Source organism: Polypterus senegalus, chromosome 15, assembly GCF_016835505.1.
Source record: "Polypterus senegalus isolate Bchr_013 chromosome 15, ASM1683550v1, whole genome shotgun sequence".
Taxonomy (NCBI): Eukaryota; Metazoa; Chordata; class Cladistia; order Polypteriformes; family Polypteridae; genus Polypterus; species Polypterus senegalus.
The window spans coordinates 91,811,977-91,828,949 of NC_053168.1; the positions used below are offsets into that span (position 1 = coordinate 91,811,977).

The following is a 16,973-nucleotide window of genomic DNA, read 5'->3' on the forward strand; positions in this document are numbered from 1 at the left end:
ATCAGCACCTCCAAATCAGAGACGATGGTCCTCAGCCGGAAAAGGGTCGAGTGCCCTCTCAGGGTTGGGGGAGAGATCTTGCCCCAAGTGGAGGAGTTCAAGTATCTCGGGGTCTTGCTCACGAGTGAGGGAAGAATGGAGCGTGGGATCGACAGGCGGATCGGTGCGGCATCCGCAGTGATGCGCGCTCTGTATCGGTCTGTCATGGTGAAAAAGGATCTTAGCCGTAAGGCAAAGCTCTCAATTTACCAGCCGATCTACGTTCCTACCCTCACCTATGGTCATGAGCTATGGGTAGTGACCGAAAGAACGAGATCGCGAATACAAGTGGCTGAAATGAGTTCCCTCCGCAGGGTGTTTGGGCTTTCCCTTAAAGATAGGGTGAAAAGCTCAGTCATCTGGGAGGGGCTCAGAGTAGAGCCGCTGCTCCTCCGCATCGAGAGGAGTCAGATGAGGTGGCTCGGGCATTTGATCAGGATGCCTCCTGGACGCCTCCCAGGTGAGGTTTTCCGGGCACGTCCAACCGGAAGGAGGCGCTGGGGAAGACCCAGGACATGTTGGAGGGACTATGTCTCCCGGCTGGCCTGGGAACGCCTTGAAATTCTCCCGGAAGAGCTGGAAGAAGTGGCCGGGGAGAGGGAAGTCTGGGCCTCTCTGCTCAAGCTGCTGCCCCCGCGACCTGACCCAGGTTAAGCGGAAGAAAATGGATGGATGGAGAACCGGTCATTTAAGTCAACAAAGCTCGCCAGTCTTATCCAGTAAATTCCTCTAAAATAACTAAGTTGAGTTTGGAATGACCCTAAATTCTACTGTTTACCACACTATTTGGTAGCTTATTCCATGTATCTGTACTTCTCTGTATGATTAAAAACTTCCTAATGTTTGTGCATTATTTACACTTGCGTTTCCAACAGTGTCCCAGTGTTCTTGTTGTACTTCAGGTAACAATCTCAACCCACCGTACTAATTCTTTAAATAAATTTCAAACACTTCAGTCATGACTCGTCTTAATCTCACTTTTCTTAAGCTGAAAAGGCTCAGTTCTTTTAATCTTTCCTCCAAACTCGTCCCCTGCAGTCCTGGAATCAGCTTAGTTGCATTTCTTTGGACTTTTGCAAGGACTTATTCTTTTTGTAGCCAAAGGATTGAAATGTATGTTGGTTAAAAAAATGTTTTTGTCAATTATTTAAATTTACATCATATATGAAGAAAAAGGTGTATTTTCTCCAGTATTGCTTAAATCAAAAGACAGATGGATAGACATCCTGTAGTGAGCTTCCCTCTTTTTCACTGTTACATACCTGGACTGCATAGAAAAGCAAGCTGTTATGATTATTACTAGACATTAAGCCCATTAAAATAACGGGTGCTAGAACAGTAGTGCATAAACATTGGTAGAAGCAGTCTATATTAAATGGCAAGGGACCTTGTATGTGGCTGTAATATGCGTCACAGTATTGTGTGCATTTAATTTTCTCTTTCAGTAATACTGGTTTGTATTTCTGTAAAATGCGTGTAATTTTGTCTGACAGTAATACAGTGGAACCTTGGTTCACGACCATAATTCGTTCCAAAACCCTGGTTGTAACCAGATTTGGTCGTGAAACAAAGTAATTTCCCCCATATGATTGCATGTAAATACAATTAATCGGTTCCAGACCGTATGAACTGTATGTAAATATATATTTTAAGTTTTTAAGCACAAATATAGTTATTTATACCATTGAATGCACAGCGTAATGGTAAACTAAATGTAAAAACACTGAATAACATGAAGAAAACCTTGAACAACAGAGAGCTAACACTGCAAGAATTCGCGCTATAGCCTTATGACTTAATAAACGACCAAGAAAAGTAACATTGCAACAGTGCATGCGCGCGCCTGTGTGTCTCTCTCACAGGCCTATGTGTGTGTGTCTCTCTTAAGCGCGCGTCTGGTGTGTGTGTGTGTGTGTGTGTGTGCCTGTCGCGTGCGCATGCACACGCACGCACCTGTGTGTGTCTGTCTCTCTCTGCACAGGGAATGCTCAGGAAGTGAAAACGTGCCGTGTGGCCCCGCGCATGTGCACTTCACCAGAAGATACACACACGGACACCTGGATGCACACAGGGGTTTTATTAAAGATGATTATTAACATTATATTTATTTTTGAAACTTTAATGGTTTAGTAAATTTGTTCTTCATCTTATCTGGAGGAAATCTTTTATCCCAAAACATGACCAAAAAAAGAAAAACTGCTTAGTTGTCTATCAGTAGTGCTATTCAGACTTAACGATATTGGACTTTTAATTATTCTTCACTAGACTTCAAATGTGAGATGGCCCTAAGCCAGAACACATGTATTCCATCCATGTCTCGGATTCAGAAATACAGTCACCTTTAAACCACACATGGTTTTTCTTTTCAGTAATGATTTTTTTTCCTCCTCCGCTTCAGGGTGTCCTTTCTTCCTACACCAATCCCAACTCTAATCAGAGTTCAGTTATTAATTGGTATGAGATGAGCAAAGATGCCGAACAGAGTTGGACTGAATAGCACATGCCAAATTCGACCACTGTAGGTGATCTGGGCATGGACAGTGCAAAATTAAAATGAATAACAGATTGGAAATGGCTTGCCTTAATGCTAGAAGTATCGGAAGAAAATTAGTTTGAGTTGCATGTTGTAGAGCATAATTATGATATTAAAGCAATAACAGAAACCAAGTTAAGTAAAAAAGATGGGGATGACTATAACAGAGGGATGCACATTTTTGGGGAAATAGAACAGAAGAGGTGGAGTTGCTGTTTATTTCAAGCAGAATTTAAGCGCAAGTCGTCTTCACTTGGATGATGAACCTCCTCTTAGTGAAGACTTCTGTCTTCTTTTAAAACCATTAGGGAAACGGGCCTTATTTTAAGAGTGTGTTATAGACGGCTCAATACAGATAGTAATTTCAGTGCACATCTTTTTAGTAATATTAAAAAGGCAAGTTTACAGTGGGATATTATAGTCATGGGAGACTTTAACTACCCACATATTAACTGGGCTAACTTTGCAAATAGTGGGATAAGCTTTTAAGTGTCAAAATCAATACGCATTGAAACAGGCTTAGAAATTCTTTACATATAATTCTGGACAGGTAAATCACAAAATTTGGAATTTGTGTGAAATTAAAAAAAAAAAAAAACAAAACAAAACTCCTATTAGAGTTGGAGAAGAAGCTGCAAAGAAAAAAATAGCAATATAAGGCATAGAAGACTAAAAACTCCATTGTGAAATGTAGGGCATATAAGAGCATGAGGGCAACCATTAAGGATGGCATTAAGGCAACAAAAAAGCATTTAGAAAAGAATTTAGCTGATAAGGAGAAAGGTGACCTAAAGAGATTCAGTCGTTTAGTAGTACAGGAACAGTCAAGGAGGAGGTGAAGTGCATCAGGATTTGTAAAGCAGAATTGAAAAATACAGACAGTGAATAGCATATGCTGTAAAGTTGCATTTTCTGAGGCCTTCACATGTGAGGTGGTGGATAACCTCCCACTGGCATCAGGGTCTGAGTGATTTGGACATTTCTTGAGGGAGAAACACGTCTTAGATTAAATACGATGAAATTCTTAACTTGACACACATTTTTTTAGGAAATCGCTATGCACTGGGGACATTCTGATGGACAGGAAAGTGACAAATATTATCCAATTGTATAAGAAGGGTGATCAAGCAGATTCAGACACCTATAGGCCAGAAAGGTTAACATGCATCACATGTAAATTAATGAAAAGCATTGCAGTATCAAGGAAAAGATTGAGCAACACATGGCAAGAACAGGAGTTTTTTGAACAGTCCGCATGAGTTATGAAGAGGGAGGTTGTGTTTTACTAGCATGCTGGAATCCTATGATGAAGAAAGAACAGAGTAAGATCAAAATGGTCCGTATACTGTTTATCAACTTTCAGAAAGCATTTGGGAAGGTCCCACATGAGAGGTTGGGCATCAAACTAAAAGAAATGGGAGCTAAAGGTGTAGTTTGCATATGGGTACAAAACTGGCTTGGACACAGGAATTGGAGGGTTGTGGTGTGAGGAACCTTATCAGAATTGGCTGTTAAGAGTGGTGTCCCCCATTTAAGCTTGTAGATGATACCAAGCTAGGTGGATTGGCAGATATTCTAGAATTTGTTGAATTATTACAGATGGTCTTAGACAGCATACAAGCTTGGGCAGATCTGTGGCCGATGAAATTCAATGTAAGTAAATGTAAAATACTACATTCAGGAAGTTTAAATGTAAGGTTTGAATACACAATGGAAGACTGTAAAATTGAAAGTGCGCTTTAAGACGATTTAGGAGTCCTAGTGGACTCATCAGTATCAATTGCTGGACAGTGTTCATAATCCATTAAGAAGGCCAACAATGTTTGGTTGTGTAGCACAATTTGTAGGGTACATGTCAAAGGAGGGTTGTGCTCAGGGTTTATTACACACTGGTTAGACCTCATCTCGAGTACTGTGTACAGTTTTGGTCTTAAGGCTACAAAAAGGACATAGCAATGGCAGAAAAAGTCCAGAGAAGAGTGACAAGGCTGATTCCAGTGCTTTAGGGGATGAATTATGAGGAAAGTTTAAAGGAGCTCAGACTTTTCCATGTAATCAAAAGGAGATTAAGAGGAGACATGACTGAAGTGTTTCAAAATATGAAGGGAATTAGTACAGTGAATTGATTAGTACAGGGTTTCACTATTATGAAATATCTGCACTTTACCAACAATGAAAACTTTGAGAATACCCATCCAGCTCCCAAACCGAAGAAAATTTGGGAGTTTTACCAGGCCTTTGCAGCAAACTTTCGGAGCGCTTACATTTCATACTGTTATGTCAGCATCAATGAAAGTCTCATGGCTTATAAAGGCAGACTGTCATGGATACAGTACATCACATCAAAAAGAGCAAGATTTGGCATAAAGTTTTACAAGCTTTGTGAAAAAGCGGGAAACATTTGGAATTCGGTTCTGTGCACAAAGAAAAAGCCAATGTTTGATCCGAAATACAATCAGTAAGGTGTTGCTACATCATCAATACCAACTTTGATAGTAGATCTGCTGGATTAAGTTTACTTTGTAACCATGAGCAATTTTTATACTTCACCAGAGCTATTTGACATCTTGCCGCAAAGAAAGATTGCCACATACAGAATAGTGCATCCCAACCGTTGTGGCAAGCCTGAAGACTTTGCAGAGCTAGATTACAGCAAGGTGCGCTAGTAGCTTGGCAAAAGTTTAATGTGCTTGCGCTGAAATGGAAAGGCAAGAAAGATGTTTGTCTTCTTAGCAACATGCAGGTTACGAAGCCTTGTGCTGTTGTTGACTGCAATATCACAATGGGGGCGTAGATCATGCAGGTCAAGAATTGACTTTCAATCCCGTTATGTAGAAGCAACAAAAGAAATACTACAAAAAAATATTTTGTCATCTGGTGGAACAGAGCATTTGGAGTCTTTTTCTTATACAGACAAGAAGCTGACAAAACTATATTTCGTGCAATCTTTATATGCTAGCTTATAGGACCAATCAATGCTGCACATCCATCGTCAACACTACTGCTAAAGAGATGCTGTCCACCCAGCACATTGTGGATCAATCCAGAGGGTCTTATTAGTAGATACTTTTCTTGATTATATACCTCCAACAGAAAAAAACGGAATCAAACTTGTACCTGTGCAGTGTGCTGTTCAAAAACCTGATAAATCTAGAAAGAAAACCCGAAGAAAAAGCACATTATTATTGTCCCGACTGTGATGTTCAATTGTGTCTTTCACCGTGCTTTAAGATTTACCACACAAAGGACTCATTTTGAAATTCTGTTTTTACATCATTAGTAGTATTATTATTACTGTTATTATTTTTATTGTTCATAAAAGTGGAAATTTCAGCTTTAATCTTGAAATTTTTTTTACTCTTCATTTTCTCCTTTTTTTTTTTCTTTTCTGTGGCCCTAATACACTTCTGTAGTTTTAAGTGGAGCTAATAATTTGTCTTTTTTTAACAAAGAGAATTGGATAAAGCTTAGCTCTTCAGGTAAAGAAGAACATGCTTGAAGATCATTTAGGTCTGCTTTTGTCAAGGCTGATTTTTTCCACAGGTCATTAACAAGAGGAATAAGTACAGAACATGGGATGCTGCTCTTTTCCACAAAAATGATAGTGGTTTAATGATGCTATTCCACCTTTTTCCAGTTGCAAGGACATAAATGATACCAGAAAATGTGAACATGCTAATTTGTTTGAGCAAAATGTCTTAAAGATGCACTGCGTAGCTCACATTACACAATGCCCTCAGTAAATAGAGTCTAATATAAGCTAATATTTGTATTTAGGAGAATTCACATTTAAATGTTAACGTGGTTTTTTTTTTTTTCCCCCCCATTGAGATTATTTGTGTTAATACAGTATGCTCCTGGCTTAAAAGATAAGATGAATTAGTCATCCTTGTTTGTTTTTGACAGTGTTAAAAGGAGCACACTTTATCTTTTGAAATTAAATTGTACGGATAACATTTTTTAGTGCAAATATGCAGCATTGGCCCTCATTTTTGGTTGTTAGCCCTCTTTAAAGTGAAGTAAAATAGTCTGTACAATATATTTATTACTTTGGAAATTTAATATATTTGTCTGCCCAAATTTAACTTGCTTGGCTGTATTTCCGTGCTTAAGGTTGTTTTCATTTCTGTTTTTCCAAAACAATTGCTGCAATTACACGCAAGCTTTTTTGTGAAGTTTTCTTTTATAAATACCTCCTTTTGCATGGAAAGCTTTATATGCACCTTTCAAGCCTTTTTTGTGTGTATACTTCTTTTATCGGCTACTTCCGTTAGGGGTTGCCACTGTGGATCATCTTCTTACACTCATCACCTGCATGTCCTCTCTCCCCACATCCATAAATCTTCTCTTAGGCCTTCCTCTTTTCCTCTTCCCTGGCAGCTCTATCCTTAACATACTTCTCTCCTCTGCACATGTCCAAAGCAATGCAATCTCACTTCTCTGACTTTGTCTCCCAACCATCCTAACTGAGCAGCATCTAATGTACAATACTGAAACACTACATTTTATTGTGGACAAACCAGGTGGCAATTTCGTTTGACACAAGATTCAATATTTAGTTGCTGTAACTGTTTTGCGCTGTCAGTATTCCCACATCCCACAGTCCTACTTGTGTAGCTGTGGAAGCATACGATTCACAGCCCAGCATGACCTTGAACTGCATACATTAGTTTCAAAATGGACAGATGCTTGGACTGATTGATGTCTGTCAAAACAGAGGTGGAAATGAGGCATACTAGTTACTTGAAAAATAGTGACTTAAGTCTTTATACCCATGTTCAATTCAACTCCCAAATCAATATGAAGTCTTCAAGTTCCATCTTAATGCCTTTTTCAACAAATTTAATGCTATTTCTTAACTTTACAGTACAGAAATAATTTGTTTTAAACATTTTTTACATTTATTACTACATTTCCAAACTATAAACTCCATGTTAATGCATGGATAAAGAAAAAAGAAAAAAATGTAGTGCAAATACACATTCCTTGATCAACTGATAACATCAGTGTCAAATGTTTCAGTCTTTACTGTCCCATTGTGAATCTGTTCCTGTTCTTCTTCTTTAGCTTGAGCGTAGAAAAAAATCATTCCACACTTGCAGTTGTAACGAGCAATGTTAGGTAAAGTCTAAAAGCAACAACTACATTTGGGAGGATGTCCTGCAATTCTAACTCCCCTGTGCAATCTTTTCTCTAAAATACTATTAAAATCTTGGTGTGGATGAAAGACCACTAGTGCTTATGAATTCTCTGAACTGGATAATCTGCTAAAGACTGCACTACCGTGCCTTAAACAATAAGACACAGATGGAGCAATAACCATAAACTAAAAGAAATAAACCAAAACTAAAACATGAAAGCAATAGGAGCAAAAAATTTTGTATATTAAAAAGTTGAGCTCACGGTAGCATAGCACAACTCCTCTCTCTCTCTCTCTCTTCGCTTCGCCTGTGAAGCAAGCGATCAAATCAGGATCAGTGTTATTGTTGTAACTAGCAGTCTTTTATTTTTTGTAGCTTTTCCTAGATGGATTTTCAATAAGTATTAGGGCTGTCAGAATGAACTTCACTAGTCGAATATAATTTCAACCTTAATGAAAAATATACTTTTTTTGAAGACAAAAGCTGACATTCTATTTTAAAAGAATTTTTCTTTATTTTATGATGCAGTAATCTTGGCTATGATTCTCCAGAGACCCATTGCTGTAGTATTTGATTTACACATCACTTTGACTTTTGACGTTTTTATAATTGTAATTACTAGTTTGTACTGGGATTTAGAAAATGGTCAGATTTTTCAACCACTTTGCTCTGCTTTGTGGTTAACTGGTGTATCAGTGACATATTTTTAAAATATTTCTGCTACTCTAAAATAACTTGTTGCCTCTGATATCACTCCATTTCATTCTTCAACTTGAGATCCCTAATTCACTTAGGGGTTTGGGGTCTTTGCTAAAATCCTGCTATGGGTGCTCTTTGTGTTTTGTAGCTGATTTCACAGTAGCTATTTGTGCAGCAAATTAGAGTCGTATAAAAATCTTATGAATAGGAAGAATTTTAGTATGATATCTAGATTTTCGTGACTGCCATACTCATTAAATTATTGCTAATGTTACTAATGTAAATAGGCAGTGTCATTTCAATAATGCAGTACTTGTTTCTTAACAAAACTTATATTCAGTGACACACACAAATGAATAATACAGTGCAAGTGTTTTAAAAGCCACAAATCTAGCAAATGTTCTTAATTGTTTCTTAAGAAGATACAAGGCTAACCTGCTTAACAAGTTTCCAAGTAAAACAGATACATTTTGCAAGCCTATTGTTGAATAAGCAGCAATTTCAAATTCTTCTTTATTTCTTCTTTTTCTGATTGAAAATGTGAGTTGCTGTACTAAACTTTAAGCTTGCTCAGCATCCAAACTCAGACAGGCAGTATCCATTCTAATTAAAGGATAAAGTAAAAAGGCCTGAATTAAGGTAGCTTTTCATGTATCTAATTGCACAGGATGACTTCTACAATTCATTTTTCTTTTATTTTTAGTCAGGTTTCAGTAATGTAAATGCTAATATTCCAGTCTCTCTCTGGTAAAGTCTTCCTTGCTGCTCTCTGTTTTTAGGATTCTGCGTACACTACCTCAACCACTGTAATCTATTCTAATAAAAGGCAAAGCCCTCACTCACTCACTGACTCACTTATCACTAATTCTCCAAGTTCCCGTGTAGGTAGAAGGCTGAAATTTGGCAGGCTCATTCCTTACAGCTTACTTACAAAAGTTAAGCAGGTTTCATTTCGAAATTCTACACGTAACGGTCGACAACGTCCGCCATGTTGAACTTTCTTATTTTTGGCCCCATCTTCACGAAATTTGGTAGGCGGCTTCCCTGCGCTAACCAAAACCGATGTACGTACTTATTTCAGTGGTATGACACCATTGTCGACCGCCATATTGAATTTTCCACAAGTCACTAATTCTCCAACTTCCCGTGTAGGTAGAAGGCTGAAATTTGGCAGGCCCATTCCTTACAGCTTACTTACAAAAGTTAAGCAGGTTTCATTTCGAAATTCTACGCGTAATGGTCATAACGGTCAACAATGTCCGCCATGTTGAACTTTCTTATTTATGGCCCCATCTTCTCAAAATTTGGTAGGCGGCTTCCCTCCACTAACTGAAACCAATGTACGTACTTATTTCGGTAGTATGATGCCACTGTCGGCCGCCATATTGAACTTTTCAACAGTCTTTTTTACTTATGGGCCCATCTTCAAGAAATTCTATCGATCAAAGAACTGTCACTTACCGAGTGGTTTCCATGCCCGGAGATACCACCTACCTTTTCCATTCTCTTTGTTACATATTGCACGGCCATATCAGGCTCACTCTTGATATCCGGAGGAACATTCTGTCTTATGTATTGAATGACTGGGACAGGTTCAAGGTGTAGACTGATGACGGTACAGGAGATAATTATACTACACAGGAGCACTAGAAGAGTGAAATGCTTAAACCCTTCACCTATGGTTCTGCATGTGAGTTGATGGCTGCCGCTGAATTGTTCGGTTGTCTCTTTCAAGTGTACTGAAATGGCCAAATATTTTACACCTTTCGACAACCGCCAATGCCTCTTAAACATCTTAGATTCACAGGTGACGATTTCAGTAGTGGACACTTTGATGTTTATGAATGTTTAAACTCTCAAAAGCTGGATGTGATTTTATCGATGAAACCGGTTGTGTGCTTACAACGCTTGACAGATGCCAAATGTCACTTCAACACAACAAATCCTGCAAATACTGTCGTAATTGAAACAAACCATGAAACTCAAACCGATTATGACAGCAGCAATCCAAGCTGTGAGATTTGAGACAAGATTATTGTTCACATGGCCAACTGTAAGTTACATGCTCAAGAGTAAGCTCAGCGCACAGCTTGGTCATGTTACAACCGGAGGGCCGAACTGACAACATGGTATACAAAGAGATCCTTAACAAATAATTATTGGCATATTGTCCCACAGTTTAAAAAGGTTTAATTTTCTTCTTAATAAAAATTTCAATGCAGTACTTCACCGCTGCGAAGCGCGGGTATTTTGCTAGTACTTTGAATAAAGGAACACTACAACTAAATTACCAAAAACCTTCAAAAAGCAGATAATTTATGTGATTGGTCAAGTTACTGATAACTGATAGCCTTCTGTAGTTAAAATCATCTGACTTAGATTGAGTCCATGTGATTGGAGAATTACTAGTAATTGCCCAAACCATTCCAGAGTTAAAAGTTGTATTTATATGTTCACAGTCTCACAGTAATCTCCTGGTATCAGTAATTTATTTAATTTTCAAAATCTACACTCCTTTATATTATGTGATTTTTAAAGTGGTCTGTGTGAATTTATAGTGTGTTAAGGAATACATGGAAATTTAACACTAATTGTGTCCAATCCAGGATCTGTACCAGTGGGATGTGAGGCTGAAGATGTAGTCACTGTCTCAATAATGCTTTGCTGTTATTCAGTTTTCAGTAACAAATGCATTTATGTAATATTTTAATGTATTAATTGGTATTATATGCAACTGTTCCACCCCTATCCCCCATGTTTTTCAGCCTTGTTATCCGGGGAGATAAAAATGAGCATGCTGTATTGTGCAGTGCAGATGAAACATATGAACTGAAAATAGCTGATACATCAAATCTGCTGCTGTTTATCCCTAATGGAAGAACACTTGATAATCTCAGTGAAGATCTTTCTGGTCACAAAATAATTCATTCTCAGGTAATTATCTTAGTCCTTAGAATTTTAATTTGTCAGAGAAATATTGTTGGTTTTTAGAAATTTTCTTTCTTGATGAAACGAGGAAGCTGTAATAAAGCAGGACGCAGTCTGTTATTTACATTTCCAGTCATTCCCACACCTTCCGACCAATTTATTCCTTTGCATGTATAAACTTCTGATATCAATGGTATGTGAAGTTGGTCAAGTTACTTAAAACATTCCACTGTCTACATTCTTGGTTAATATAGTAAATTAAAGAGTCTTGTACACCATGCAGCAGGAAAACATCCAGTAAAAAAACATTTATTATGGAAAAAAATACTGGTGCATGTGTGTGGATGTAATATATATCTATCCACAGATTCCTCCATAATTATTAACACTCCAGGAAAAGATGACTAGCTAGGGTTATAAAAATAAAAAAGCAAAAAAGTCACTTTTTGCTGCATTACATGAATCTCATGCTTAACAAATGAGAGATGCAGACTTTGCTTATTTATTTTTGAGAAAAAAAATATCCATCATCAAGAAATTATTTTTTAACAAAACCACATGTTCCACAGTTATAGAGTTAGGTCCATAAATATTTGGACAGACAACTTTTTTCTAATTTTGGTTCTGTACATTACCACAATGAATTTTAAATGAAACAACTCAGATGCAGTTGAAGTGCAGACTTTCAGATTTAATTCAGAGGGTTGAACAAAAAGATTGAATAAAAATGTGAGGCAACTAAAGCATTTTTTAACACAATCCCTTCATTTCAGAGGCTCAAAAGTAATTGGACAATTGACTCAAAGGCTATTTCATGGGCAGGTGTGGGTAAGTTCGTTGTTATGTCATCATCAATTAAGCAGATAAAAGGCCTGGAGTTGATTTGAGGTGTGGTGCTTGCATGTGGAAGATTTTGCTGTGAACAGACAACATGCGGTCAAAGGAGCTCTCCATGCAGGTGAAAGAAGCCATCCTTAAGCTGCGAAAACAGAAAAAACCCATCCGAGAAATTGGTACAATATTAAGAGTGGCAAAATCTACAGTTTGGTACATCCTGAGAAAGAAAGCAAGCACTGGTGAACTCAGCAACACAAAAAGACCTGGGGCCTCATGCATAACGGTGTGCGTAGAATTTACACTATAACATGATGTAAGCACAAAAGCCGAAATGTGCTTACGCACAGAAAAATGAAGATGCAGGAATCTGTGCGTACTCCAACTTCCGCATTCTTCCGCTCCATAAATCCCAGTCAGCGTGAAAATTATTGCTCGTGCACGCGCGTGCTGTTCTGCCCAAACTCCTCCTAGAATTACATCTCTTTGAATATGCAAATCAATATAAATAGCCCTTCAGCTTAGCTTGCTGTGAAAAGACAATGGGAAAAGTACGGGGAAAATATGAGAATTTCAGTGAATACCAAGTGGACGCAAAAGAAAAACATACTATTTGTTGATTTAAACAGTGTAATAAACAACAAAAGGAAGTTGATCGAGTGACATAGCATGTTGGAGAAACTCGAAAGCTTAAGTTCACAAAGTCGCACAGTGCCAAAATTAAAGTCACATATCAAAGTCGCTGTGAAAAGGCGAGTTGTAGCCCACCGTCTGAGCTTATTAGGGTACAGACAAAAAACGGGCACACAGTGGGGGGAAAAAGCACAAAATGTCAACTTTATTAGTATATATTTAATAGTAGTAGCAAGTTAAATGCTTTGTTTTGTATTTGATCTTCAATGTAATCTGTGTGTGAATCACTACGTGCTTCCGTTCTTTCTCTTTCTCCGATAGAACTCAGAAACCATTACATTCGTGATATTAAAGTTCTCTGAATAATTAAAATACTGAGATGTATACGTGATTTTATTTTCATAATGATTGGAATGAAAGCATGTTATTAAACATGGGAACACAATGGCGCAGTGATTGTTCATGTCTCAAGACAAGATGCTGTTGCGCCATGCACAACCTTTGATGAAATTTATTGTAGCAGTACTGTCTCTTTCAAACGTACTAACCTCCAATTCCTGTCATTACTTTTCTTTCCCCAAATACCCAGTCACCACACAATCAGCTCTGTAATAGACGTTAAGCCATCTGTAAGCTTACAACAACGATTCTTCAAAACTTTTAAGGAACATTGAAATATCTTCATAGTACGTGTTTAATTATTCTATCCATCTATCCTTAGTGTCGCGCCAGCCTCAGCAAATATACAGCACGAGGCAGGAACGATACGTGAACTTGCTACCGCTGCGGCACCGTGTTCTCATGTTTAATTAATAACAAGTTCAATTCACCTGGAACTGTTACCAACTTTCCCAGATATGGATCCAAGTTTATTTTGCTCCCATGCAAAGTGAGGAGGATGGTAAGAGAGGTAGAAAAATGTCTTCCAACATTACTGCTGGTGAAATACCAAAAGAGTAATATTTTGGAGTCACCAGGTCTCCAAGGTTACCATCAGACTGCACCTCCATGATAATTTAACCTCCATTTGGAGCGTATGTTTTTTGTTCTTTGAGCATACAGTGTTCCATACAATAAGAAATGCTTATTCCACATTCCCGCCAGAAGTCCCTCTCCAACTTCAAACACTTTACGGTAAAAAAAGCACACACTGTTGCAAAATGTAATTATTACAAATGTAATGTAGTCTTGAACTATTACAGAAATAACTAAACTGTTGAAAAGAGTTTTTTTTCTCAAAACCAAATGTCATTCTAAAGTCAAGTGAACTGGGAAAATCATTGAGAAAATCTTTAAGTCAGGCTGGCCACGTCTGGACACAAATCTGCAAATCTGGAGTATTCAGTTGAAGGTTATCCCGCAGCTGAATCGAGCCACAATGCTATAAAACATGAAGAGACATAGCTTGGCACTGGTGATGCATGTACACTGCAGTGGCAGCTTGCATGTCATCAGGAACCATCAGCTAGACGATATGTGGCAGGTCCTAATTGGCTAATTACTTTTAACGGAGACATCCAAAAATATATCAGTTTGTGATCTCTCTCTGGCCTCTAGATGCTGACGTAATCTGGTACAGTTATGTCTGGTATTCTGACCCATTGTGACCTGTCAAGGTGTTGCTTCATCTTATTCTTTTTTTGACACGTTGTGTGTGTGCATCACACTGGACAGAGTTGATTGAGCACAAAGGTGATCCAGTGGAAGTGCACGTTCACTACCAATCATAAGAGCTGCAGGTGGATTGCCTGTAGTTGAGTATTGTGTTGCTCTGTTGTGAAGGAGTGTCTGGAGAATTACTGGAACAAATGTGCATCCATCTGCCAAATGTTCTTTAATGCCTTTTTTATTTATTTGTTTATTTATTATAGATACTATGTCCCCACCAGCCCCAAACCAGTTCCCCTATTGGCTTGAGGATGATCAGGGGTGTGGATATTCAATTTGTTTCTACTTGTCCACGGACAAGTAAACTTAGAAAATCCACTTGTCCGCCAGTTAAATACACTTGCCCATAAACAAATAACAAAAGTGAAAAATAGTTTTATTTTTTCAGGATTGCTGAACTGACTTGCCTGCCTGATGTTGCTGTTTACGAAAAATAATTTGGCGGAGGATAACAAACCTTCTACAAACAGGATAAGCGCATCTCCAAGAGTGTCACAGCAGTGGAGTATGTGGATACATTACCCAGAGTCTTAACACTAGAATCCCTGAAGCCTATGAAAAAACTTGTAATCCTGGGCTACCTTAAATTCTATCACACCTCTCCATTAGCATCTTTTGTTTTGTAAATGTGTCAATCAGCAGAAGCAGACTGACTCACTCATCACTAATTCTCCAAGTTCCCGTGTAGGTAGAAGGCTGAAATTTGGCAGGCTCATTCCTTACAGCTTCCTTACAAAAGTTGGGCAGGTTTCATTTCGAAATTGTACACGTAATGGTCACAACTGGAACCTATTTTTTCGTCCATATACTATAATAGACTTCTGCCTGCCCATATAAGGCCGTCCGTCAGCGGCAATCCAATAGAAACACTGCCGATAAATATTCACGGGTGAAGGACTGTGCTTATGCAGAGGAAGATGAGATGGTCAGGGTGGTGGTTGGCACAAACTCGGCGAAACTGCGAGAGAAACATGTAAGTGCCGGGTCTTAGCTAACATTAAATACAGCCGTGGACATCGCACGAGATGGCACCAGCACAGCTGGGAACCTTCGATGCATGTACACCAAGCGGCTCACATGAAATGACGCAGTGCACAGACAAAAAGCAACAGTTCCAAAGAGTACTGAACAAAAACCGAATTACACAATTGAGAAGGCAGCAAAAAAATATGAAGCGTGTGATACATACAAGCATATTCATAAGTGCAGCTACTGCGGAAACAAAGCACACGGTGAAAAAAGTCAATGTCCCACTAAAGGAAGACAGTGTAAAAAAAAAAACAAAAACCTGTGCATGCAGTGTGTCACGTCTCAGATAAAGAGGAAGACGAGCTGTTTATTGATGTAGTAAGAAACGAATCGATGAATGAAACCTGTTATCTTTACAACGATTGACAAACACGGAATGTAACTTGAACACAACACATCCTACAAATACGAACCTGATTGAAAGAAATAATGATAATCAAATCCTTGATGACAGCAACACTCATAACACTCACAAAACAATTACTGTATATTGACAATCATGTTACGTTATTTTAAAAAGTTCCCTTTTCTTTTTCATAACTTCTTTAACACTTCTTCTCCGCTGCGAAGCGCGGGTATATATGTGTTATATATATATATCCCGTTTTAGCCTAATGTACAAAATAATTTTGGCTAAGGTTACTCAGAGTTTAAAGGTGAAGCTGGTCCAATTACCTTTTATGTTTCTGCCTTATTTTTTTAAGAAGAAAAAAGTTGAAATTTTTGTTATTATTTAAAGACAATACCATTCTGAAAATGTACTTAAAGTACTTAAAATACCACTTTATTTTTAAGTCTGCCCAATTTTAGCCAGGGATGATATTTATGTTTCTGTTTTGAATTGAAATGCAGTTTAAAAGCATTTTTTTTTTTCAGAAATTAAAAGAGCTTGAGTTTACAATATTCATGTCTATTAGTTGATTCTGTCGCCAACTAAAACTCTTTTAATTAAAAAAAAACATTTGTGATTTGGGGCAAATTTTCATGTGTGATTACTTACGATTAATCAAGATTAATTATTACACAGCCTCTAATTAGAGTAATTTTTTTAATCAAGTCCAACCCTTAAAATATAAATATATATATATATATATATATATATATATAATATGTAGATCTGAATATGTGTGTATGTATATGTGTATATATATATGTATCTATATGTGTGTATATATCTATATGTGTGTATGTGTGTGTGTGTATATATATATATATATATATATATATATATATATTTATTTTGTGGCCCCTGGCCGGGACGCAGGAGGACGTGAGGAGGGCTTGTGCCTCCTCCAGACCGTGAGGGGGCGTCCGTCCTGGTTCTGTTGGGGGCCACGGGTTGAGGGCATGGAAGCCCTTCCCTGTAGGGGCCCGTGGTCACCGCCAGGCGGCGCCCCGATGCCGGTTTATCCCGTGCGGTTGCGGTCGGGTTGGAGCCCGGCCGGGGCGCTTGGAGGACCGGAGGAGGC

The 16,973-nt window shown here is 38.2% G+C and overlaps 1 protein-coding gene across 1 annotated transcript in view; it reads left to right on the plus strand.

Annotated features, from left to right (window-relative positions):
* dscc1 (DNA replication and sister chromatid cohesion 1) overlaps positions 1-16,973 on the plus strand; it is a 163,241-nt gene that overhangs the window by 4,005 nt on the left and 142,263 nt on the right. The window contains exon 2 of the mRNA XM_039736970.1: positions 11,178-11,346. Coding sequence (XP_039592904.1) covers positions 11,178-11,346 — 169 coding nt within the window. The remainder of the gene's footprint in view (positions 1-11,177; positions 11,347-16,973) is intronic.